The sequence below is a fragment of the Chiloscyllium punctatum genome, chromosome 32 (assembly GCF_047496795.1).
Source record: "Chiloscyllium punctatum isolate Juve2018m chromosome 32, sChiPun1.3, whole genome shotgun sequence".
NCBI lineage: Eukaryota > Metazoa > Chordata > Chondrichthyes > Orectolobiformes > Hemiscylliidae > Chiloscyllium > Chiloscyllium punctatum.
In genome coordinates, this window is record NC_092770.1 from 44,847,289 (window position 1) to 44,874,235 (window position 26,947).

Consider the following 26,947-nt stretch of genomic DNA (forward strand, 5'->3'; position numbering starts at 1 on the left):
CCCCCCGCCCCCTTTCTTGCAAAAGTTGCAATTTATCCAACTTAATAAGAGGCCACCTTTGATGCCAAATAAAATGATCTGAGCCAGCTATAAAGCCTGCACAGCGCTTGCCTTGGCAACATCAAAGGGAACATTCTCATGGGATATAATAAGCCAGGAAGAACATTCATCTTGACCAGAGCTATTCTGCCCAACCAAGATACTGGAAGATCCTCCTGTTATATTGGGATCCATCTGAATGACTTCCACAAGTAGCTCGATCACCAATGTAAATAATAGTGGTGAAAGAGGGCATCCTTGACGACTTCCTTCTGCCAACACTAAAACTATGATCTTATACCATTAGTGAGCACTGCTGCTTTCGGGTCACTATACAGCACTGCCACCCATTTGGTAAAAATCTCTCCAAAAACAAATCGTTCCATGATATAAAAAAGATATGGCCAGTCCACTCAATCAAACCCTTTCTTTGTGTCTAGGGAAACTACCAAACCCGATACTTGAACCGTATTTAATACTCTTCTAATATTATTGGTAGACCTATAACCCTTAATAAACCTTGTCTGGTTCTCCTTTACAATAAACAGCAATACCCTCTCCAGCCGTAATGCCAGCATTTTGAAATCCACATTCAATAACAATATAGGTCTGTATGAAGTACAATCTTCCGGGGCTTTCCCTTTCTTAAGGATGAGACAGATATTTGCTTCTCTCAAAGAGGATGAATAATTGTACATGTCCAAGAGTGGCTGGGCCAGTTCATCTATAAACTCCTTATAGAAATCCATCTGGCCCGGGTGCGTTACCCCTCTGGAGCAGCCTCACTGCCTCCTGCACTTCCTGAATTGTCAAGGGGTCACTCAAAAAGGCCACCGGCTCCGAGGTTACACCCGAAAGGTCCAAATTCTTTAAAAAGGACTCTATCTTCCTCATTCTGTACTCACAGCCCTCTGACTGATACAGCTCAAAATAGAACTTTCTAAATGCTGCATTAATCTTTTTGGCATCGCAGGTCGAAGTACTAGCACTCTCTCTAATAGAGGTAATAGATTGGCGAGCGTTCTTCTTTCTGGCCAAGTACGCTAAATACCTACCCGGCTTATCACCGTACTCAAATATCTCTGTTTCGCAAATAAGATCTCCCTATTGTGAATTTTGAACTCAGCTTGCTTGAGTACGTACTTACCAAAAATAAAGAAGCATTCCCATGTTAGATAGATGTATGAACACCGCTCTGTTCACTCATCCTGCTACCTTATACCCCAGTTATATTGAGTCCTCCTTTTCAGAGGCCTACGCCGTGTGTATGACCTGAGCCATAAGGCTGACTCATATCTGTGTCAAAAGGTGTGGCACTGGAAAAGCACAGCAGGTCATGCAGCATCCGAGAAACAGGAGAATCGATGATTCAGGCATAAAGCCTTCATCACGAATTTGGGGCAGGAGGGGGTGGCAGAGAGATAAGTAGGAGGGAGAGTGGGGGGGGGGGGGTGCTGGTGCAAAGGTAGCTGGGAAGGTGATAGGTGGTTGCAGGTGGGGGGGTAATGGTGATAGGTCAGAGCAGAGGGTGGAGCAGAGAGGTGGGAAAGAAGATGGACAAGTGGGACAGGTCAAAAGGGCAGTGCCAAGTTGGAGGGTTGGATCTGGAATGAGGTGATGGGAGGGGAGGTGAGGAAAATGGTGTAATCGACTCATACCTGGCACATGTCAGCCTGATAGGCCTGGTTTTTCCGTGCTATATGAGGCACCAATGTTCTGTTAGGCCTCATGTGCCAAGGGAGCAAGAATATCCAAACTGGTTACTGACCAGTAACACACACACACACACACACCAAAGTTAATTTAATTTGCAGAATTCTCATCAGAGTAAACTTTCAGCTCTCATTTCTCTAATGTGACAAACAGCATAAAAATGTGCATAAACTGAAAAAGCATTAATAAAAATTATAATTTGAGGCAATATTTCTTCTACATAATTGTCTCTACCTTTATATCCTTTTTCCACATCATTTTATCTTCTTTCTCTGGACTTTGCATGCCATATTCTCCCCTTCCTCACTTTTAATGAAAGGCTCTTCAATATTCTCAACACCACACTTCAGAGCTCTGTTCCTAAACCCATCTAAGTTCTACATTAATGCGAGTTGTTTGAAAGAAGCTGGATAAGTCAGATGGGAATGTCATTGCTCCCACATGTCAGCCCTAATAGAGTCCTACAACATTCAAATACTTCTGCCTCGGGACAAGCCAATTGTTCATAACTGTACAATACTGCCCTATTAGTCATTGGTCAACATTGCAGTAAAACTGTATGGAGGGGAACCTGTGTTTCCAAATAATGATTTTGAGTTTTGCTTTAATTAGACCTTTGGAGAGAGGACTTTGGAAAGCTTTACCCCAGTGATTCAAGTTCTTGTGTCACTGTCATGCCTTGGGGCAATAACTGGAGGTCTATTTGCAGTTTCCAGGTATGGCTCAGCATATGGAAAGTATGTGTAATATTATGAAGTGCCTCCTTGAAACCAGAAACTGAAGGTAAAAACACTAAAACTAGTTGCTTCATTGTACCAACATATCAAGTTTCCTCATTTCTCAGCTTGCTATTTGGTTTAAGAAATAAATTCCTCCCCTTTCTCCATCAAAAATTGATAAATACTTCGAGTAGCAGACTAAGTAGAACGAAGAACCAATTATGCTGCAGTTTGAAATGAACCTGAAATCGGTTTCATGCGCACAATCAATTGACAATCAAAGAAGAATAACTGCAGCTCTGACTCCCAAACAAAATCCAAGCTGAGACAAACACCTTGAATACATTGGTATGTGTTGTACAATTTTAGCCCAGAGCAAGGCATATTTTGAAAGCCATAGTGCTGTCAATTCAATCGCTTAGATATTGCATAAAGGGTATTTTTACAATGAGAAGAACGTTCCTTCCATTTTCCTCTAACATTAAAGATTAGTTACTGATGAGATAGGAAGTCTGACACTGCATCAAAGCATACTTGCTAAAAGCCCATGCTAGCAGCTAGACTCAGAACAGCCTGCAACAACTACACATCACATCTTGTAAAACTGCAATCAAACATCACTGCAGATAATAACATAAAATTTAGCATCTACAAGAGGCCAGTTTAAGCTAGTGTGTTATATTGGCTACTCAATATGATTTGCTATTATTGGATTTGTCATTCATTGAAATTGAGTTTCAAATTCTACATTCTGTCACAGAATTGCTTCTAATATTTGAAAGGAACAGACCCATTGTTATATTTAGTTATCGTACTCATGCCTATTCTAGTAGCTGAATGGGTTCTTCAAGGATTCGTTGAGAAGAGGTGTAGATTCAATGACAGTAAGTTGCATTGGCAATATGTGTTATATGGGACAAGTACCTAAATTAACAAAGCACCTAGTCATGGGACAAAACTGCTTTCCGTGAACAAAAACAAAAATCCAGGAGCAAGTTGTAAGATGGATTTATGTCAAAAAGGGAAGTTATTGGTGGAAGGAACATCTCTGAGAACCCTTATGAAGAGAATTAGAAAAGTCTTTGCCTGTTGAAATTCTGTAGCCAAATTAAAGTGATTGCATTGGGTTTGTGCTACTGTTTTAACTTAAACCTGATTTATATTTTATAGCCTAAATTGTAATCTGCTCATATGTATTCTTTCATTACCCACATACTAAGTTAATAGAAGGCGGCTCTGGGCAGTGCTACTTCTGCATTGCAAGCTCATATTCCAGTTTATTAGGATAAACGACTCTTTAGGGGCAGTTATAACACTGAACTTAAGAGAACTATCTGAGCTAGTGTCTAACACAACAATTCTTTTCCACACTGAGAGCTGTGCAGATCAGGAACTGACCCTGAGATGAATGGGTGGAGACAGCGTGTCCAAAATCATTGATAATACCTGCTATTTTCTGTCTTGCAAAAGGGTATTCTTCGTGGCTTCAAGGGAAAATCAATGGCCAACTCTCTTCTCAATGATCCACATTCGACACCACACTCCTCTTCCAGCTGTACTTTTAATGGTGAGTACAGATCACAGTTACTTCCCAGCAGAACTGGCCACAGTCTAACGCATGTGTCAAACAAAACATTCTGCACCAAATACCATTGTTTTTCAGTTCCATCTTGTGTTGTGGTGGAAGTCAGATCACTTGAATTGGCTTTGAATATTCTGAACTACTTTTAATTTGCTGTTGTTCAGCCACAGATGTTAGACATTGAATGCAGGACCTCACGTGGGAAATGCACTCCTACTGTGCTGCCATCATCTTTCAAACCATATTTTAAATTTCATTCAATGGAAGCTTTATTTTCCTCAATGATACTTAACTCTCAATGAAGCTTATGTCTGTGCAAAGTTGGTTGCTGACCTTATGTCAAGGAAGAGTTTCCCAACATGTTTTACACACTTCTGGACACCATCCTCATAACCCACACTGTAACTACAGATTGAAGTACTTAGTGTAATTTCCTCCTGTGTTTGTAAACCATTCCTTCCTCTCTATCCAGCCCACTAAGTATTTTCATTGGTGTTCTGCAATGCCTTCTCAAAAATATGTGAATCCATGCACACAGACAAGTGCTTATTTCTTGATGGGCATCTTAGAGATCTTCACCACCAAACCTCCAGACATGTGCTGCCCTCAGTATGTCATGCATTGTGTGCTGGCTGTGCCATGTTATTATTCAACTTAACGGGTGTTCCATCATACCACAAGTGCAGTTTCATTAATGACCTCCCTTCCACCATAAGGTCAGAATTGGGATGTTCACTGATGTCTGCACAATATTCAGTGCCAGTTGTGACACCTCAGATACTGAAACAGTCTGCATCTGTATACAAGATATGGACAACATCCAAGCTCGTTGACAGATGGTAAATTACATTCCTACCACAAAGTGCTAGGCAATGACCACCTCAAGCAAGAGAAAACCTTATCACTGAGATAATCTAATCAACAGAACTATTATTGCTGAATCACCCACTCTTAACAACTGGGTGCTAAAGTATGCATAGTCTTACCAGACCGTTAGGCTGTTCTCTCCTTAAAGAGAGATGACTGGCAGTGGTATAACCTGAGGGTCACTAAACCTCAGGTGAGGAGTTATGGAAGAGAATTCTTCATGATAACATCAGCTAGTACAGGATTGAACCCACACTGTTAGCATCAGTCTGATTTGCAAACCAGCCATCCAGCTGACTGAACTACCCATTAGTCAGAAAGTGCTTTCCCACTTAACAAAAACATGAAATTCTACATCAATGTCTTATTCACATAAAAGTAATAATTCCTTTATTAGGAAATATCGTGGTCTTCCCCATCTAAGCAATAAAAGCTCAATATTATTGCAGTGTTTATTTGGTTTTCTGCATTAACTTCAAGTTGCCATCACATTAAACATCTCTGGAGGTAGAACTACAGGGCCAACTATTAGACTGATATAATTCCCTCGTAATTATCAATTGTTTTTAAGATACCACTATCTTAGATACCTTTTAATTGAATCTCATCCCCAGAACGTGATTTCTTTTAGATTTTCTCAAAGTCTGCAGTTTTATTTCTTAGATTCATGGATCTGGGCATCATTGCCAAGGCGAGAATTTAATGCTAGTTTCTAAATATCTTTTAGAATTGTCTAGTTCTCAGTGATGGTAGTGCTCCATAATGTTATGGAGAGTTGGTTATACACTTTCATAGGAGATCTGGAATTTATATTGTGCACTCATTACTTGTTAATTTGAGATCCAAATCTGATACTATCCAAGTTGTTCTGATATGAATATAGGAGGCTTCAGAAGACATACCACAGAATCCCTATAGTGTGGAAAGAGGCCATTCAGCCCATCAAGTCTGCACTGACCATCCAAAGAGTATCCCACCCAGACCCAACTCCCCATCCTATCCCTGTAAGTTAGCATTTACCATGGTTAATGCACCTAGCCTGCACAGCTTTGGACCGCGGGAAGAAGCGGGAGCACCCAGAGGAAACCCACGCAGACACATACAAGCACCCGAGGCTAGAATTCAACTTGGGTCCCCAGTGCTGCGAGGCAGTAGTGCTAACCACTGAGTCACCATGCCATCCAATTCCTGATAATTTCCATCCAAAACCGACTGACTTAAATTATCCTTGATGCTATTCACGGTGAAATGCAACTTTGATGTCAAAGACAGTCACTTTCTTCTTAACGCCGGAGTTCAGTTCTTTGTCCAACTTTGAACTGAAGCTTTGACGACAGCTGGAGCCAACTGATCCAAACTAAGTATAAATGAGCAAAGTATTGTAATTTTGCTGCAACTTGTTAACACTGTTGATAATAGCTTCTAACAGTTGTGAAAGAATCCTGGAATGGTTACAGCTTGGAAGGGGCCATTCAGATTAATGTGTGTGTGCCAGCTCTGAGCAACTTACCTAGACCCACTTTGCCATCTTTCCCCCATGTTGTTATTGAGTCATAGAATCAGAGTCATAGAGATGTGCAGCACGGAAACAGACCCTTTGGTCCAACCCGTCCATGCCGACCAGATAGCCCAATCCAATCTAGTTCCACCTGACAGCACCCAGCCCATATCCCTCCAAACCTGTCCTATTCATATACCCAGCCAAATGCCTTTTAAATGTTGCAATTGTATCAGCCTCCACCACTTCCTCTGGCAGCTCATTCCATACACGTACCACCCTCTGCGTGAAGAAGTTTCCCCTCAGGTCTCTTTTATACCTTTCCCCTTTCACCCTAAACCTATGCCCTTTAGTTCTGGATTCCCCGACCCCAGGGAAAAGACTTTGTCTATTTATCCTATCCATGCCCCTCATAATTTTGTAAACCTCTATAAGGTCACCCCTCAGCCTCCGACGCTCCAGGGAAAACAGCCCCAGCTTGTTCAGCCTCTCCATATAGCTCAGATCCTCCAACCCTGGCAACATCCTTGTAAATCTTTTCTGAACACTTTCAAGTTTCTAACATCTTTCTGATAGGAAGGAGACCAGAACTGCACGCAATAATCCAACAGTGACCCAATCAATATCCTGTACAGCCACAACATGACCTCCTAACTCCTGTACTCAATACTCTGACTGATAAAGGAAATTGGATTCAATAACAACATGGGGGAAAGATGGCAAAGTGGGTCTAGGTAAGTTGCTCAGAGCTGGCACACACACATTAATCTGAATGGCCCCTTCCAAGCTGTAACCATTCCAGGATTCTTTCACAACGCCTTCTTCACTATCCTACCTACCTGTGACTCCACTTTCAAGGAGTTATAAACCTGCAATCTAAGGTCTCTGTTCAGCAACACTCCCTAGAACCTTACCATTAAGTGTATAAGTCCTGCTAAGATTTGCTTTCCCAAATTGCAGCACCTTGCATTTATATGAAATAAACTCCATCTGCCACTTCTCAGCCCATTGGCCCATCTGATAAAGATCCTGTTGTAATCTGAGGTAACCTTCTTCGCTGTCCACTACACCTCCAATGTTGGTGTCATCTGTAAACTTACTCTTGGAGGAATCTTGGAGGAATTGTTTTGGCAAAGTCACAGCACAGAATCAGATAAGTGAATAGTTTTAAGTGTGGCCAACAGAAAGTCAGCAGTAGAGTGAGTAGAGTGAGTATATGTTTTTTGAGATATGTCTCTTGATTAAACTTAAAATATAAGCCATAACTATTAACTTAACCTCAAGCAGTGTTTTGTAGAGGAATAAGACGGTGTTATTTTCTGGGTCTGTAGATTGTGAAGGAGCAAAAATGGTCTTTAGCAGAGTGATATGTACTTCTTGTCAGATATGGGAGTTTAAGGAGAGTTAACAGGTTACTGTGGATTATATCTGCAATAAATGCTGTTGGTTGTGAATCCTATCAGATCAAATGGATCGGTTAAAGAGTCAAAGAGTCAAATAGCACAGAAATAAACCTTTCAGTCCAGCGCGTCCAATAATTATCTAACTTTATTTTAAAGTATTCCAGATTTTGCTGCATATAAAGATTTTCCTCGTGTCACTGTTGCTTCTTTTATCAATCACCCTAAGCATTGTCCTCTGGCCATTAATTATTCCACCAATGGGAGAAGTTTCTTCCTATCTATTCTGTCCAGATTCTTCATAATTTGGAACACCTCCAAAATAATTTCTCTTAATTATCTCTTCTCCAAGGAGAACAGGCTCAGCTTATCCAATCTATACACTCATCCGATGATCCTCATTTCTAGATTCCTATGAATCTATCCTGGACTTTCTCTAAAGCCTTCACATTCTTCCTAAAATGTGGTTCCCAAAGCTGGACACATACTTGGGTTTATATGTCCTACTATTTGCATTAAAATATCTAATACATTTTGTCGAATGTTAATAAACTATTTATTTGTCTTCCTCAGTATCCGCTGATCATTTTGATGATTTTCATTGGTGATCTCTATGGTTTGCTGAATTTAAATAGCTTTCCTCGCTGGTTGTTTATGGGGTGTGTAACCCTTGGACTTATCCGACACCGTTACAAACAGCCAGATATACATCGTCCATTCAAGGTAGAGTATAATAGATTATTCATTAACCAAAAGGCAACACAGTACCAAGGTACTGGGTCTGGTAACAAGTTCCCTTTCTTTCATTCTGTTTCACTGGCTTGCCTCTTGAAAGCCCTGATCTCCACTAAGGTCAGGGTGAAGACCGTTTTCTGATCTTTGTGTCATTTCTAGCCCATTAAGGTACCACATGAGATTTTCTAGTAATGAAGCACTATTCCTGTTGTTTTAGGGGTGTAATTTCCTCCTTCCCTCTACCATTCTGCTTCTTGACAGGAGCTGCTAAGTACAATATGCTGTATTTGGACTTCCAGAAGGTATTTGACAAGATGTGTAAAGTAGAAAGAGGGGGTAATATATTAGTATGGATAGAAGACTGGGTGGTGAGCAAAAAACAATAAGCATGATTTTTTTTAATCGCAGGATGTGACAAGGTGAGTTCAAAAGATGTCTATATTGGGACTTCAGCTTTTCACAATTTATATCCATGACATAGATGAGGGTAATGCAGGCATGGAAGATAAATTTACCACTGACACATGGGTAAGAAGGTCTGTTGTGAAGCAGAGCTTACAAACAAAAACAGAAATTGTTGGAAAAGCTCAGCATGTCCAGCAGCATCTGTGAAGAGAAATCAGAGTTAACATTTCAGGTCCGACGACCCTTCCTCAGAACTGATGGTAGCTTCGAAAATGTCGGTTTTTATGCAGAGGATAAGGTGGGGGGAGGAGGTAAGGAGCAAACAATAGGTGGGGATAGAGCTCAAAGAGAAAGAAAAAGAGTTGGACAGACAAAAGAGTGGATAACAGTCTGGCTAGGAGGGTGATTGGTGTTAATGGGAACTGTCGGTGGCTCATAATGGGTTGTGTATAAGAGCACTCTATGTGATAATAAGGCCTAGTGTGTTGAGGTGGGGGTGAGGACCTAGGAGAGTTCAAGCCCAAAACTTATTGAACTCAATATTGAGTTCAGAAGGCTGCAGGGTCCCCAAGTGGAAAAAGAGGTGTTGTTTTTTCAGCTTACGCTGAGCTTCACTGGAGCACTGCAGCAACCCTGAGCCGGAGATGTGGGCCTGGGAACCGGGTGGCGTGTTGAACTGGCAGGTGGTTAAAGACATTGTAGATGGATATAAATAGTTGAGTGAACTGGAAAAATTCTGATAGATGGAGTATAACATGGGAAATGCAAAGTTGTTCAGTTTGGCAAGAAGGAGAAAGCGAACATAGTATTATTTATGTGGAGAATGACAGCAGAAATCTGAGCTGCAGAGGGTCCTATGCAGTAGTGCATTAGTTTCAAAATGTTAGTATGCAGGTGTAGCAAGAAAACTAATTGAATTTTCTCCTTTATTGAGAGAAATTCAGCATAAAAGTAAGGATGTTATACTTCAGTTATACAGGGCTTTGGTGAGTCTTATATAAGGATATCAATACGTGGGTGGCACGGTGGCACAGTGGTTAGCACTGCTGCTTCACAGCGCCAGAGACCCGGGTTCAATTCCCTCGACTGATTGTGTGGAGTTTGCACATTCTCCCCGTGTCTGCGTGGGTTTCCTCCGGGTCCTCCGGTTTCCTCTCACACTCCAAAGATGTGCAGGTCAGGTGAATTGGCCATGCTAAATTGTCCGTAGTGTTAGGTAAGGGGTATATGTAGGGGTATGGGTGGGTTGCGCTTCGGCGGGGCGGTGTGGACTTTGTTGGGCCGAAGGGCCTGTTTCCACACTGTAAGTAATCTAATCTAATACATTAGAGATGGGTCAGAGGAAATTTACTAGATTGGTAACCCAGAATGAATAGTTTATCTTATGAGGATAGTTTGGATAGGTAGGGTCATTGAATATTTTAAAGAGAAAAGTAAGCATTTTCTTTCAGGAAAGGGAATTAAAAATTTCTTGAGGGTAAATTGGGAATCTGGATTTCAAATAACAAACAGATCAGCCATGAGCCTATTCAGTGGTGCAGCAGGCCTGAGGAGCTGAAGGATCTACTTCTCCCCTACGTTGTATGTTTGTATTCATGAGCCCTGAAGCAGGTCAGATGCAGCGAGCTGAGTGGATGATCCATCTCAGTCTCCTTCAATGCTTCCCAATATCACTGATGCCAGTCTTCAGACAATTTGATTCAAAAAAACAGTTGGAGACAATGGACATCATAAAGATTATGGGCCTTGACAACATTCTGATAATAGTACTGAAGACCTGTGCCCCAGAACTTCCCACTCCCCTAGTCTAACTGTTCCAGTACAGCTACAACACTGGTATCTACCCTAACAATGAGGAAAATTGCCCAGGTATATCCTGTGCAAAAAGTAGGACAAATTTAACCTGACCAATTATTGCTCCATCAGTCTACTCTCTCTCATCAATAAAGTGATAGAAGGTGTCATCAACAGTGCTGTCAAACAGCACCTGCTCAGCAATAACCTGCTCAGTGACACCCAATTTAGGATCCACCAGGGCCACTCAGCTCCTGACCTCATTACAGCCTTGGTTCAAACATGAACAAAATAGCTGAGTTACAGAGGTGAGGTGAGAGTGACAGCTCTTGACATCATGGCCACATTCAACTGAGTGTGGTATCTAGGAGCCCTAGCAAAACTGGAACCAATGAGCATCAGAGGGGAAACTCTCCGAGGTTGGAATCATACCTGACACATAGGAAGGTGGTTGTAGTTGTTGGAGATCAGTCAACTCAGCTCCAGGACATCAATGCAGGAGTTCTTCAGAGTATTGTCCAAGGACCAACCATCCTAAGCTACTTCATCAATGACTGTCCCTCCATCATAAGATCATAAGTGGGGATGTTTGCCAATGATTGCACAATGTTTAGGACCATTTGAAACTCCTCAAATACCGAAGCAGTCCATGTTCAAATGGAACAAGATCTGGACAATATCCAGGCTTAGGTTGACAAGTGGCAAGTAACATTCATGTCACAAAAATGCCAGTCAATGAGCATCTCCATCCAAAGACAATCTAACCACTGTCCCTTGACATTCAGTCATGTTACTGTCACTGAATCTGACACTATCAACATCTTTGGGCTTACCATTGACCAGAATCTCAACTGCATTTGCCATATAAATGTAACAGCGACAAGAGTAGGTCAGAGGTGAGGAATATTTCAGCGAATTGTTCAGCTACTGATTCCCCAAAGCTTGTCCACCATCGTTCAGGCATGAATCAGGAGTGTGATGAATACTCCCCACTTTTCTGGATAGCTACAGGTCCAAGTACACACAATTGGCTTGACATATCAAGGACAAAGCAGCCCACTTGATTTGCACCATAACCACAAGCATCCATTCTCTCTAACACCATTGCTCAGTGGCAGTAGTGTGTACCATTTATGACATGTACTGCAGAAATTCACCAAAGATCCTTAGACAACACCTTTCTAATCCATGATCACTTCCATCAGGAAGGACAAGGACAGCATATAGATGGGAACACCATCACCTACAGGTTCCCCTCTAAGCCACTCACCATCCTGAGTTGGAAACATATCGTCATTCCTTTGCTGCTACTGGGTCAAAATCCTAGAATTCCCTCCCTAAAAGCATTGGAGGTCAACCTACAGTACCTGAAATGCAGCAGGTCAAAAAGGAAGCTCACCACTACCTTCTCAAGGGCAACTAGGGATTGACAATAATTGCTGGCCGGCCAGTGACACCCACATTCCAAGAGTGAATAATAAAAAAGCAGAACTCTTGCCATCTGGAACTTCATCCCAAAAAAGAGAAGTTTCCTTCCATATCTTCATGCTTCTTTTGTTTCCAGTGCATTTTGCTCCCAGATCTTGCTTCCTATGAACGCTGCAAATATTCACTCAGTCACCTCCATCTAACCAGCATATTCCTATGCTTTGAGAAGACGGTAGCCATTCATTTCAAATAGCATACACACTCCTTTGCTGTACCATCTGCAGTTTGCCATCTAAAGCTTCATCCCAAAAAGAAGTTTCACTACTTTTCTAACAAATCAAACAGTGGGTGAAAACAGCTGAGGCACAAAATGTATTTCCCATTAAATTCAAGCAATGCTATCTTTGTCCTTCCTGTGCTAACCCATTGGCTTCCATGGGGACATTTTTCTAATTCAGAAACTGAACTAGTTTCACAAAATTGAATGAAGTCAGTCCTCCTCTATATCAACATATCAGTATGTCCCTGATATAGTGAGCACTGCCACAGTCTTGACTATCTCATATGATAAAGGCTTATATTATATTATTTAACAAAAAGGAAATAGTCAAGAGATGATATAACTAGAGTATAGTATATAAAATGTACATTTTATTATTTTATATTTATTAATAAATTACAAAACATTGGCTTGTTATGAAGCTTTTAAACTACACTGCTGTTAAAATTGACTGTAAGTGAGCTGATCAAAAATGTTTTTAACTCCTTTAGGTTCCAATAATCATTCCTGGAATCTTTACTGTAATGTGCCTGTTTCTTGTAGTCATGTCCCTTTACTCTGACCCTATCAACACCGGGATTGGCTGTGCTTTAACACTGTCTGGTGTACCTGTCTATTACCTAATAGTAAGTCGACCTCATGGACCAGCCTGGTGGAGAAAAGCACTTTGTAAGTACAGATGTAAAGTAATAACTGTAAATTCATACCTCCTCATCTGGCTACTTTCATACACTCCTGAATGACCTCCCATGTTTTGTACTCTGTAAGCTTAAGGTATTCCAAATCCATGTTGCCTTTTGTCCTAATGCATACAAATATCCCATTCAACCTTCACTTTTGTGCTTACTGTCTTAAGTTGACTCAGTTAAACAATGCATCAATTTTAAAATTCTCATCTTTGTTTCTGAAGACATCTATCAACTCAGTCCTCCCTTTCTCCGAACTTTCCTTCAGTTCCATAACTATCCAGGATATTTACACTCCTTTAGTTCTGCCCTTTTCATCATTCGATCATTAGTGCTGCACTTTCTGCCATCGAGGCGGTAAATTCTGCAATTCTATCCTTACACCTTTTCATTTATATAGCTCACTTTCTTCCTTTAACATCCTCCCTAAGGCCTACATTGTTGTCTAATCTTTGATTGCCTACTCTAACATACTGTTATGTGGTTCTGTGTCACATTTTGCATTATAATGCTCCTCTGAAGTGCCCTGGGATTTTATGATGTTAATGTGAGATATAAATACAAGCTTTTGCTGTGAGATAGAATCAAAATGAAAGAACCAAAGGACCTGATAAACACAGTGTTATGAGAAATTAATCTTACTAAACTTTAGTGTAAAATTGAGAGAAATTAGCTGAAGTGTTGCATCATATAACTGGAATTGAAGAATTGACTCAGAATGTCAATGTAGTCAATTTGCAAAGCTTGCAAATTTCCAATGATTTACTCCAACTGATAGACAATTAGGCATAATAACCTTTACTGTTGCCTCTCCAGTACAGGTCTCTTATTTGGCAAGACTCAAGGTTGGGTTAAGCAAATCATGAAACTCATCTTTACCTTGAAGAAATTGCAACATCCTGTGATTTAAAAAATTAAGCATTAAATGGGACAATTCAATAATGCTGCATCTGGAATATATTTAATATCAGACCAAGATTTGATGCACATATGCATGTGACAAGGGCAAATTCAAGTTGTTGAAATTGTACTTTGGGTGAGGCTGCAAAAGAAACCTAATTATACCATCATGAGAAGATATTTCTGTTTTCTATTAAAACAATGGCGGCACGGTGGCACAGTGGTTAGCACTGCTGCCTCACAGCGCCAGAGACCCGGGTTCAATTCCCGCCTCAGGCGACTCTCTGTGTGGAGTTTGCACATTCTCCCTGTGTCTGCATGGGTTTCCTCCGGGTGCTCCGGTTTTCTCCCACAATCCAAAAAAAAATGTGCAGGTTAGGTGAATTGACCATGCTAAATTGTCCGTAGTGTTAGATGAAGGGGTGAATGTAGGAGTATGGGTCTGGGTGGTATTCGCTTCGGCGGGTCGGTGTGGACTTGTTGGGCCGAAGGGCCTGTTTCCACACTGTAAGTAATCTAATCTAATCTAATACTTAATTTCTGAAATCAAAAGCAAGTTCATAGTTCTTTGAAAGTGGAGTCGCAGGTAAAAAGGATAGTGAAGAAGGAATTTGGAATGCATGTGTAGGAGTATAGGAGGTGAGATGTCATGTTGCAGCTCAACAGGATATTGGTTAGGCCACTTTTGGAATACTGTGTGCAATTCTGGTCTCCTTGCTACAGAAAGGGTTCAGAAAAGATTTACAAGGATGTTGCCAGGGTTGGAGGGTTTGAACTATAGGGAGAGGCTGAACAGGCTGGGGCTGTTTTCTTGGTGGCGTGTGTATGGAACAAGCTGCTAGAGGAAGTGGTAGAGGCTGGTACAATAACAACATTTAAAAGTCATCTGGTTCTGTATATGAATAGGAAGCGTTCAGAGGGACATAGGCCAAATGCTGGCAAATGCGCCTAGATTAATTTAGGATATCTGGTCGGCATGGACGAGTTGAACCGAGAGGTCTGCCTCCGTGTTGTACACTCTAAGACTCTACTGTGGATGCTGGAGAGCTGAAGTACAAACAATAAGAGTAGATCTGGCAGTATTTTGTCATCTATTTAGTTTTCATGTGCTCAATCTGTATATATTTCAACAGCTCCTTTTCGATGTTTTATCTCATACCGAGAGGTTTCTTTTTCTCTCTTAACCTCCAATAATTTCACCAAGGCTGTTAGAATTTCTAATGGACAAGCTGTTCAATCTATTCAGGATAGAACTTTTCATTGTAATTACTAAAAAAATGAAAATTCAAATAGGGCTAATTTACCTCATCCTTGATTTATCAAATATTTCTGCAGCAGTACTCATGTAACAAAAATTCTCCTTAAATAAACATATTTAATTTTGGCAATTTTGTTTCAAATCTTCCACCAAATAATACTTGCACTCATGACATGATATTATTCCAATTTATAGATTGGCTGTTGAATATTAACAAGTGAGTTGGAGAACCTGAACAGGTTTGGTTGCTGACTTTCTCCAGCAATTTCTATTTTTGATTCAGATCTCTAGCACCCACAACTCGGTGTTTTATTTTTGAGTTGTACATCGTCTCATTCTAGCAAGAAATCACAATTGTTTTTTGGTTTTACGATCTTTACAAAACATGGAAGGGAGATCAAAAACAGAGCGATTAATTTTATTTGGTATATCCAGTCCAGGTTAAAAATTCAATACAGTAAATTGTAAAAAAGGTTGGAGAGATAATGACTGCAGAAAACATTATGAGGAAGAATGACTAGGGTAGGAATAGGTCCAGTCAAGGATAGTAGTGGGAAGTTGTGTGTGGAGGCTGAAGAAATTGGGGAGATACTGAGTGAATACTTTTCGTCAGTATTCACTCAGGAACAGGACATTGTTGCCGATGTGAATACTGAGTCACAATTAATTAGAATGGACGGCTTTGAGGTATGTAGGGAAGAGGTGTTGGAAATTCTGGAAAGGGTGAAAATAGATAATTCCCCGGGGCCTGATGGCATTTATCCCAGGATTCTCTAGGAAGCAAGGGAAGAGATTGCAGAGCCATTAACCTTGATTTTTATGTCCTCGTTGTCTACTGGAATAGTGCCAGAAGACTGGAGGATAGCAAATGTGGTTCCCTTGTTCAAGAAGGGGAGTAGGGATAACCCTAGTAACTATAGGCCGGTGAGTCTCACTTCTGTTGTGGGCAAAGTCTTAGAGAGAATTGTAAGGGATAGGATTTATGAACATCTGGATAGGAATAATGTGATCAGGGATAGTCAGCATGGTTTTGTGAAGGACAGGTTGTGCCTCACAAACCTTATTGAATTCTTTGAGAAGTTGACTAAGGAGGTGGACGAGGGGAAAGCAGTAGATGTGGTGTATATGGATTTTAGTAAGGCGTTTGATAAGGTTCCACATGGTAGGCTACTGCAAAAAATATGGAGGTATGGCATTCAGGGTGAGTTGGAGGTTTGGATTAGGAATTGGCTGGCTGGAAGAAGACAGAAGGTAGTAGTTGATGGTAAAGGTTCATCTTGGAGTGCAGTTACTAGTGGTGTTCCACAAGGATCTGTCTTGGGACCATTGCTGTTTGTCATTTTTATAAATGACCTGGAGGAAGGGCTAGAAGGTTGGGTGAGCAAGTTTGCGGATGATACGAAAGTCGGTGGAGTTGTTGACAGTGAGGAAGGATGTGTCAGGTTATAGCGGGATATAGATAAGCTGCAGAGCTGGGCAGAAAGGTGGCAAATGGAGTTCAATGTGGGTAAGTGTGAGGTGATTCACTTTGGTAAGAGTAACAAAAAGATGGGGTACTGGGCTAATGGTCGGATACTTGGTAATGTGGATGAGCAAAGGTATCTTGGTGTCCATGTACACAGATCTTTGAAAGTTGCCACCCAGGTAAATAGTGCAGTGAAGAAGGCATATGGCGTACAGGCTTTTATTGGTAGAGGAATTGAGTTCTGGAGTCCTGAGGTCATGTTGCAGTTGTATAAGACTCTGGTGCGGCCTCATCTGGAGTATTGTGTGCAGTTTTGGTTGCCATACTATAGGAAGGATGTGCAGGCACTGGAACGGGTGCAGAGGACGTTTACCAGGATGTTGCCTGGTATGGTAGGAAGATCGTATGAGGAAAGGCGGAGGCACTTGGGGCTGTTTTCATTGGAGAAAAGAAGGTTTAGGGGTGACTTGATAGAGGTGTACAAGATGATTAGGGGTTTAGATAGGGTTGACCATGAGAACCTTTTTCCATATATGGAGTCAGCTATTACGAGGGGGCATAGCTTTAAATTAAGGGGTGGTAGGTATAGGACAGATGTTAGGGGTAGATTCTTTACTCAGCGAGTCGTGAGTTCATGGAATGCCCTGCCAGTAGCAGTGGTGGACTCTCCCTCTTAATGGGCATTTAAACGGGCATTGGATAGGCATATGGAGGATAGTGGGCTAGTGTCGGTTAGGTGGGCTTGGATCGGCGCAACATCGAGGGCCAAAGGTTCCACCATAGAACACACCAGATGGCCTCCTTCTTTAGAGACCGCAATTTCCCTTCCTACGTGGTTAAAGATGCCCTCCAACGCATCTCGTCCACATCCCGCACTTCTGCCCTCAGACCCCACCCCTCCAATCGTAACAAGGACAGAACGCCCCTGGTGCTCACCTTCCACCCTACAAACCTTCGCATAAACCAAATCATCCGCCGACATTTCCGCCACCTCCAAAAAGACCCCACCACCAGGGATATATTTCCCTCCCCACCCCTTTCCGCCTTCCGCAAAGACCATTCCCTCTGTGGCTACCTGGTCAGGTCCACAACCCCCTACGACCCACCCTCCCATTCTGGCACTTTCCCCTGCCACCGCAGGAACTGTAAATCCTGTGCCCACACCTCCTCCCTCACCTCTATCCAAGGCCCTAAAGGAGCCTTCCACATCCATTAAAGTTTTACCTGCACATCCACTAATATCATTTATTGTATCCGTTGCTCCCGATGCGGTCTCCTCTACATTGGGGAGACTGGGCGCCTCCTAGCAGTGCGCTTTAGGGAACATCTCCGAGACACCCGCACCAATCAACCAAACCGCCCCGTGGCCCAACATTTCAACTCCCCCTCCCACTCTGCCGAGGACATGGAGGTCCTGGGCCTCCTTCACCGCCGCTCCCTCACCACCAGACGCCTGGAGGAAGAACGCCTCATCTTCCGCCTCGGAACACTTCAACCTCAGGTCAGCAATGTGGACTTCAACAGCTTCCTCATTTCCCCTTCCCCCACCTCATCCTAGTTTCAAACTTGCAGCTCAGCACTGTCCCCATGACTTGTCCGGACTTGTCCGACCTGCCTATCTTCTTTTCCACCTATCCACTCCACCCTCACCTCCTTGACCTATCACGGTCATCTCCTCCCCCACTCACCCATTGTACTCTATGCTACTCTCTCCCCAGCCCCACCTTAGTTTATCTCTCCATGCTTCAGACTCACTGCCTTTATTCCTGATGAAGGGCTTTTGTCCGAAACGTCGATTTCGCTGCTCGTTGGATGCTGCCTGAACTGCTGTGCTCTTCCAGCACCACTAATCCAGTATTTGGTTTTCAGCATCTGCAGTCATTGTTTTTACCTTACTCTCTGGACAAGTCAGGATGGGCAACGCCCACATCCCATGAATGAACAAACAAAAATCTCTTCTGTTCATGTATTCCAAAGAAACTTGACACGATTTAAAAATGCCAGTAACAAAATCATTTAAGACAGTTTATACCACAGTTTATATTTCCTGGGCACTTTAACAGCATTAACATAAGCATCAAAATTTTGCCAATGAAAGTATTGTCCTTCATCTTGTTCAGGATACATTCCATTTCTACTTTTCAGTTAAGTCGTACAAAATGTCTTGAATGTGGCAAATGCAAGAATTTAGATATGCCATGCCTTAACCTTGACATTTCTTCAGTGCATTAGATTAATCTAATTTTCTCAGAAAGTGGGAAGCACTCACACTACCACATTTATTATCCATTCTTATTGTCAGAGATATGTGACTGTAGAAGACTGGAGGTTGGCTAACATGGTGCCAAGGTAATAAGGAAGGTGGTAAGAAAGAAACAAGGAACTGTAGACTGGTGAGTCTGACATCGGAGGTGGGCAAGTTTTTAGATTAGATTACTTACAGGAGTGGAAACAGGCCATTCGGCCCAACAAGTCCACACCAACCCGCCGAAGCGCAACCCACCCAGACCCCTACATTTATCCCTTCACCTAACACTATGGGCAATTTAGCATGGCCAATTCACCTAACCTGCACATCTTTAGACTGTGGGAGGAAACCGGAGCACCTGGAGGAAATCTCACGCAGACACGGGGAGAATGTGCAAACTCCACACAGTCACTCACCTAAGGTGGGAATTGAACCCGGGTCTCTGGCGCTGTGAGGCAGCAGTACTAACCACTGTGCCACCGTGCCGCCCCAAGTTGTTGGAAGGAAACCTGAGGGACAGGGTTTACATGTGTTTGGAAAGGCAAAGACTGATTAGGGATAGTCAACATGGCTTTGTGCGTGGGAAATCGTGTCTCACTAACTTGATTATGTTTTTTGAAGAAGCAATGAAGAGGATTGATGAGGGCAGAGCAGAGGACATGATCAGTATGGACTTTAGTAAGGCGTTCAATAAGGTTCCTTGTGGGAGACTAGTTAGTAAGGTTAGGTCACATGGAAAAGAGGGAGAACTAGCCATTTAGATACAGAACTGGCTTGAAGGTAGAAGACAGAGGGTGGCGCTGGAAAGTTGCTTTCCAGACTGGAGAACTGTGACCATGATGTGCCACAAGGATCGGTGCTGCCACTGCTTTTCGTCATTCATATAAATTATTTTGAAATGAACATAGGCAGTCTGTTTAGTAAGTTTGCAGATGACACCAAAATTGGAGGTGTAGTGGACAGCGAAGAAGGTTACCTCAGAGTACAACAGGACCTTGATCAGATGGGTCAATGAGCCAAGGAGTGGCAGATGGAATATAATTTAGATAAAGGTGAGGTGCTACATTTTGGAAAAGCAAATCAGGGCAGGACTTATATATTCAATGGTAAGTCCTGGGGAGTGTTGTTTAACAAAGAGACCTTGGGTACAGGTTCATAGTTCCTTGAAAGTGGAGTCGCAGGTAGATAAGGTAGTGACGAAGGCATTTGGTATGCTTGCCTTTGTTGGTTAATGCATTGATTATAAGATTTAGGAGGTCATGTTGCAGCTGTACAGGACATTGGTGAGGCTACTTTTGAAATATTGTATGCTATTATGGTCTCCCTGCTATAAGAAGGATGTTGTGAAACTTGAAAAATTTACAGAAAAGATTTACAAGGATATTGCCAGGTTTGGAAGGTTTGAGCTTTCGGGAAGGGCTGAATAGACTGGGGCTATTTTTCCCTGGAGTGTCAGAGGCTGAGGGGTGACCTTATAAATATCATGAGGGGCATGGATAGGGTGAATAGTCAAGGCCTTTTTCCTGGGGTGAGGTGTCCAAACTAGACATCATAGGTTTAAGGAGAGAGGAGAAAAACTTAAAAGGGATTAAGTGGCAACTTTTCCATGCAGAGGATGGTGCATGTATGGAAATGAACTGCCAGATGGAGTGGTGGAGGCTGGTAAAATAACAACAGTGAAAAGGCATCTGGATGGGTATATGAATATGAAGGGTTGAGAGGGATATGGGCCAAATGCTGGTAAATGAGACAAGATTAATTTAGGCTATCTGGTCGGCATGGATGAGTTGAACTGAAGAGTATGTTTCCATGCTATGACTCAATGACTCTATAACTGTGTGTCTTGAGAAGCCATTTCAAAGTATATTAGAATTAGACGATATTTAATGGGTTTGGGTGAAGGTGATTTCATCAGGTTCTTATTACCGAACTAATTTGTTTTCTTCACGCAATCTTGCAACTGTCGATTTAATTTATTTACAATATGCACTTCTTGTCAGATGTGGGAGTTTAAGGAGAGTTAACCTGAGCTACAAACCTTCACAAACCTTGCAGTTCAAAGAGAGTTTACATGTTACTGTGGATTATATCTGCAATAAACACCCTTGGTTGCAAATCCTATCAGAACAAATGGATCGGTTGGAAAGACAGTGAGAGGCAATGAGGAATTTGCAACATCAACAGTATATGATGGATGGCAATTATAGGAAAGGGGAAAAGTCACAGATATAGTCACATAGATGGGTTAAATCCAGGAAAGGTAAGAGAGGTAGGCAGTTAGTGCAGGAGTCTTCTGTGGCTATCCCCATTTTAAACAAGTATGCTGTTTTGGAACATGTAGGGGGTGATGGATTCTCAGGGGAACGTAGCACGAACAGTCAGGTTTCTGGTATTGAGACAAGCTCTAATGTAATGAGGGGTATGTCAGGTTCCAAGAGGTCAACTGTGTTAGGGGACTCTCTAGTCCGAGATACAGACAGACATTTCTGTGGCCAGCAGCGAAAAATCAGAATGGTGTGTTGCTTCCCTGGTGCCAGGATCAAGGATATCTCAGAGAGGTGCAGAATATTCTCATGGGGGAGAGGGGCCAGCAGGAGGTCATTGTATACAATGGAACCAATGACATAGGAAGGGAAAAGGTTGAGATTCTGATGGGAGATTACAGAGAGTTAGGCAGGAATTTAAAAAGGAGGTCCTCGAGAGTAGTAATATCTGAATTACTCCTGGTGCTTGAGCTAGTGAGGGCAGGAATAGGAGGATGGAGCAGATGAATGCATGGCTGAGGAGCTGGTGTATCGGAGAAGGACTCACATTTTTGGATCAATGAAATCTCTTTTTGGGTAGAAGTGACCTGTACAAGAAGGACGGATTGCACCTAAATTGGAAGGGGACTAATAAACTGGCAGGGAGATTTGCTAGAACTGCTTGGGAGGATTTCAACTAGTAAGGTGGAGGGTGGGACCCAGGGAGATAGTGAGGAAAGAGATCAATCTGAGACTGGTACAGTTGAGAATAGAAACAAGTCAAACAGTCAGGGCAGGCAGGGACAAGGTAGGACAAATAAATTAAACTGCATTTATTTCAATGCAAGGGGCCTAACAGGGAAGGCAGATGAACTCAGGGCATGGTTAGGAATATGGGACTGGGATATCATAGCAATTACAGAAACATGGCTCAGGGATGGGCAGGACTGGCAGCTTAATGTTCCAGGATACAAATGCTATAGGAAGGATAAAAAGGGAGGCAAGAGAGGAGGGGGAGTTGCGTTTTTGATAAGGGATAGCAGTACAGATGTGCTGAGGGAGGATATTCCTGTAAATAAATCCAGGGAGGCTATTTGGGTGGAACTGAGAAATAAGAAAGGGATGATCACCTTATTGGGATTGTATTATAGACCCCCTAATAGTCAGAGGGAAATTGAGAAACAAATTTGTAAGGAGATCTCAGCTATCTGTAAGAATAATAGGGTGGTTATGGTAGGGAATTTTAACTTTCCAAACATAGACTGGGACTGCCATAGTGTTACGGGTTTAAATGGAGAAGAATTTGTTAAGTGTGTACAAGAAATTTTTCTGATCCAGTAAGTGGATGGACCTACGAGAGAAGATGCAAAACTTGACCGACTCTTGGGAAACAAGGCATGGCAGTGACTGAAGTGTCAATGTGGGAGCACTTTGGGGCCAGCGACCATAATTCTATTAGATTTAAAATGATGGAAAAGGATTGACCAGATCTAAAAGTTGAAGTTCTACATTGGAGAAAGGCTAATTTTGACGGTATTAGGCAAGAACTTTCAAAATCAGATTGGGGCAAACGTTCGCAGGTAAAGGGATGGCTGGAAAATGGGAAGCCTTCAGAAATGAGATAACAAGAATCCAGAGAAGGTATATTCCTGTCAGGGTGAAAGGGAAGGCTCGTAGGTATAGGGAATGCTGGATGACTAAAGAAATTGAGGGTTTGGTTAAGAAAAAGAAGGAAGCATATGGCGGCACAGTGGTTAGTACTGCTGTCTCACAGCGCCAGAGACCCGGGTTCAATTCCCGCCTCAGGCAACTGTCTGTGTGGAGTTTGCACATTCTCCCCGTGTCTGCGTGGGTTTTCTCCGGGTGCTCCGGTTTCCTCCCGCAGTCCAAAAATGTGCAGGTTAGGTGAATTGGCCATGCTAAATTGCCCATAGTGGTAGGTGAAGTGGCAAATGTAGGGGAATGGGTCTGGGTGGGTTGCTCTTCGGAGGGTTGGCATGGACTTGTTGGGCTGAAGGGCCTGTTTCCACACTAAGTAATCTAAATCTAAATATGTCAGGTATAGACAAGGTAGATCAAGTGAATCCTTAGAAGAGTATAAAGGCAGTAGGAGTGTACTTAAGAGGGAAATCAGGAGGGCAAAAAGGCAAACAGAATTAAGGAGAATCCAAAGGATGTTTACTTACAAATACATTAAGGACAAAAGGGTAATTAGGGGGAGAGTAGCGCCCCTCAACGATTAGTAAGGCGACCTCTGTGTGGAGCCACAGAAAATAGGGGAGACACTAAATGAGTATTTTGCATCAGTATTTATGATGGAAAAGGACATGGAATATAGAATGTAGGGAAATAGATGGTGATATCATGAAAAATGCTCAGATTACAGAAGGGGAAGTGCTGGATGTCTTGAAATGCATACGAGTGGATAAATCCCCAGGACCTGATCAGGTGTACCCGAGAACTCTGTGGGAAGCTAGGGAAGTGAATGCTGGGCCTCTTGCTGAGATATTTGCATCATCGATAGTCACAGATGAGGTGCCGGAAGACTGGAGGTTGGCTAGTGTGCTGCCACTGTTTAAGAAGGGTGGTAAGGACAAGCCAGGGAACTATAGACCAATGAGCCTGATGTCAGTGGTGGGCAAGTTGTTGGAGGGAATCCTGAGGGACAGGATGTACATGTATTTGGAAAGGCAAGGACTGATTAGGGATGGTCAACATGGCTTTGTACATGGGAAATCATGTCTCACAAACTTGATAGAAGTTTTTGAAGAAGTAACAAAAAGGATTGATGAGGGCAGAGCGGTAGATGTGATCTATATGGACTTCAGTAAGGCGTTCAACAAGGTTCCCCATGGGAGACTGATTAGCAAGGTTAGATCTCATGGAATACAGGGAGAACTAGCCATTTGGATACAGAACTGGTTGAAAGGTAGGAGACAGAGGGTGGTGGTGGAGGGTTGTTTTTCAGACTGGAGGCCTGTGACCAGTGGAGTGCCACAAGGATCGGTGCTAGGTTCTCTACTTTTCGTCATTTATATAAATGATTTGGGTGTGAGCACAAGAGGAATGCTGAGTAAGTTTGCAGATGACACCAAACTTGGAGGTGTAGTGGACATCAAAGAAGGTTACCTCAGATCAGATGGGCTATTGGCTGAGAACCAGCAGATGGAGTTTAATTTAGATAAATGTGAGGTGCTGCATTTTGAGAAAGCAAATCTTATCAGAACTTATATACTTAATGGTAAGGTCCTAGGGAGTGGTGCTGAACACCTTGGAGTGCAGGTTCATAGCTCCTTGAGAGTGGAGTTGCAGATAGATAGGATAGTTTGGTATGCTTTCCTTTATCAGTCAGAGTATTAAGTACAGGAGTTAGGAGGTCATGTTGTGGCTGTACAGGACATTGGTTAGACCACTGTTGGAATATTGCATGCAATTCTGGTCTCCTTCCTATCGGAAAGATGTTGTGAAACTTGAAAGGGTTCTGGAAAGATTTACAAGGATGTTGCCAGGGTTGGAGGATTTGAGCTATAGGGAGAGGTTGAATGGGCTAGAGCTGTTTTCCCTGGAGCGTTGGAGGCTGAGGGGTGACCTTCTAGAGATTTACAAAATCATGAGGGGCATGGATAGGATAAATAGACAAAATCTTTTTCCTGGGGTCAGGGAGACCAGAACTAGAGGGCATAGGTTTAAGGTGAGAGGGGAAAGATATAAAAGAGACCTAAGGGGCAACATTTTCATGCAGAGGGTGGTACGTGTATGGAATGAGCTGCCAGAGAAAGTGGTGGAGGCTGGTACAATTGCAACATTTAAAAGACATTTGGATGGGTATATGAATAGGAAGAGTTTGAAGGGATATGGGCTGGGTGCTGGTAGGTGGGTCTAGTTGGGTTGGGATATCAAGTCGGCATGGACGGGTTGGACCAAAGGGTCTGTTTCCGTGCTGTACACCTCTATGACTCCAAATCATTACACTACCACACATCCACAATCTATCAGATTATCAATTAAAGAAGCAATTGGGCTCATTGATACTCCACTTAATGGAAAGAACCATCATTAACTTCAACATCCTGATATGTTTATTTGATGAAATTATCTTTCAATATGCTTTAATCATTTGACTTTTACAGGTTCTAGTTCTTCAATAGTAAACTGTATCTACTTGCTTTTCAGATATTTTCACTCTCAAACTGCAGATTTTAATGGAAGTGGTTCAACAGGAGATTGTGACTTTCTGAGAATCAGTAACCGAGAGCACTCAAATCTTTCTGCACGTTTATCACTGCAAGAGACCCTCAACAAAGCATGCCATCTGAGGGCTGGGATATGATCATTATGTGAGAAAAGCACTCTTGCTAATTCTGTTACATTAAATAATTCTGTGTTAACTTCGCTAGCTCAATTCTTTTGTGACTAATTGCTTGAATTACACAACAGGAAGTTGGTTGCTAAGTAAATTAGGCTTAGTTGTCAGAGATGGAGGACTTATTATTACATAGCAACAAACTGGGGAGAAAGTATTAAATAAAGAAAAGTATACACATCAAAAAGAGAAGGAAATAGTAGTTGTCGGTTTTCTTAATATTTTCATGCAGAATGGATTACTGTGAAATGCAATGATTGTTGGTACATATGCAAACTGATTAACTGATTAAAAACATTTGGTGGCCCAAAAATTGAGGCTCCAATTTATACTGAAACATAAATTAAGTACAGCAGAAGAGACCATTCTTTCCATTATATCCATGCCAACCCTCTGCAATAGCAACGCTCCTCGTTCCACTCCCTGCAATTTCCCTGGAAGCCTGCAAATATTTTCAAATAACTATCCAATTTGCTCTCAATCTCAATTCCTCAATTGAATTTTCCTCCACCAGAACGTTCCTCTACCAGACTCTCAGGCAATGTATCCCAGATCCAAATTATTCACTGTGTAATAACGCTTTTGTATTGCTGTAAACAGCCATGTTTTGTTGAGGCTTTCATCTTGTAATTATGAAGACAATTGAGAAGAGGACTAATTTAAGGGGAAACTAACTTCTATATGTGTGAGAAGGAAATGCTGATTGATTAACAGCTGTGATGACACTATCTGTCAGTTTTAAACCAGGTAGGTTCACTCTGATTGGGTAAGGCATTACCCTGAGAGATAGCTAAGCAAATGGCTGGCACGTATTTGTTGAGTTGATATAGGTATACTGCATACTTGTTTTTATTCATTAATGGGATGTGGGCTTCATTGACTGGGCCAGTATTTATTGCCCATCTAGTTGTTCTTGAGAAGATAATAGCAAGCTGCTTTCTTGAACTCCTGCAGTTCATTTGATACAGGTACAACTGCCATGCTGTTACAGAGGGAATTCCAGGATTTCAACTTAGCAATACTGAAGGAAGAGCACTATATTTGCAAGTCAGGATGGTGGGTGGCTTGAAAGGAAAATTGCAGCAGTAGTGTTTTGTATTTGCTGCTCTTGTCCTTTTGCATTGAAGTAGTTATAGTTTTGCAAGTTGATCTCTAAGGGATCTTGGTGAATTTCTGCAGTGTCTCTTGTTGATGGTGGACATTGCTGCTGCTGCTGAGGATTTGTAGTGGAGGGACTGAATCTGTATGTAGGTTTGTTCGCTGAGCTGGAAGGTTCATGTTCAAATGTTTTGTCACCATACTAGGTACCATCTACAGTGAGCCT

General features: G+C 42.1%; 1 protein-coding gene across 2 annotated transcripts in view; it reads left to right on the forward strand.

Moving 5' to 3' along the window:
- The window catches only part of LOC140458130 (cystine/glutamate transporter-like), a 76,255-nt gene extending 49,343 nt beyond the window's left edge, over window positions 1–26,912 (forward strand). The window contains exons 8-12 of one of the 2 annotated variants that reach the window (XM_072552239.1): window positions 2,365–2,468; window positions 3,942–4,038; window positions 8,392–8,541; window positions 12,952–13,129; window positions 25,434–26,911. In XM_072552239.1, the coding sequence (XP_072408340.1) occupies window positions 2,365–2,468; window positions 3,942–4,038; window positions 8,392–8,541; window positions 12,952–13,129; window positions 25,434–25,498 (594 nt within the window). In that variant the 3' untranslated portion in view covers window positions 25,499–26,911. Of the gene's footprint in view, window positions 1–2,364; window positions 2,469–3,941; window positions 4,039–8,391; window positions 8,542–12,951; window positions 13,130–25,433 lie in introns of both variants that reach the window. The other variant, XM_072552240.1, reaches the window with a different exon arrangement.
- The last annotated feature ends 35 nt before the right edge of the window (window positions 26,913–26,947 follow it).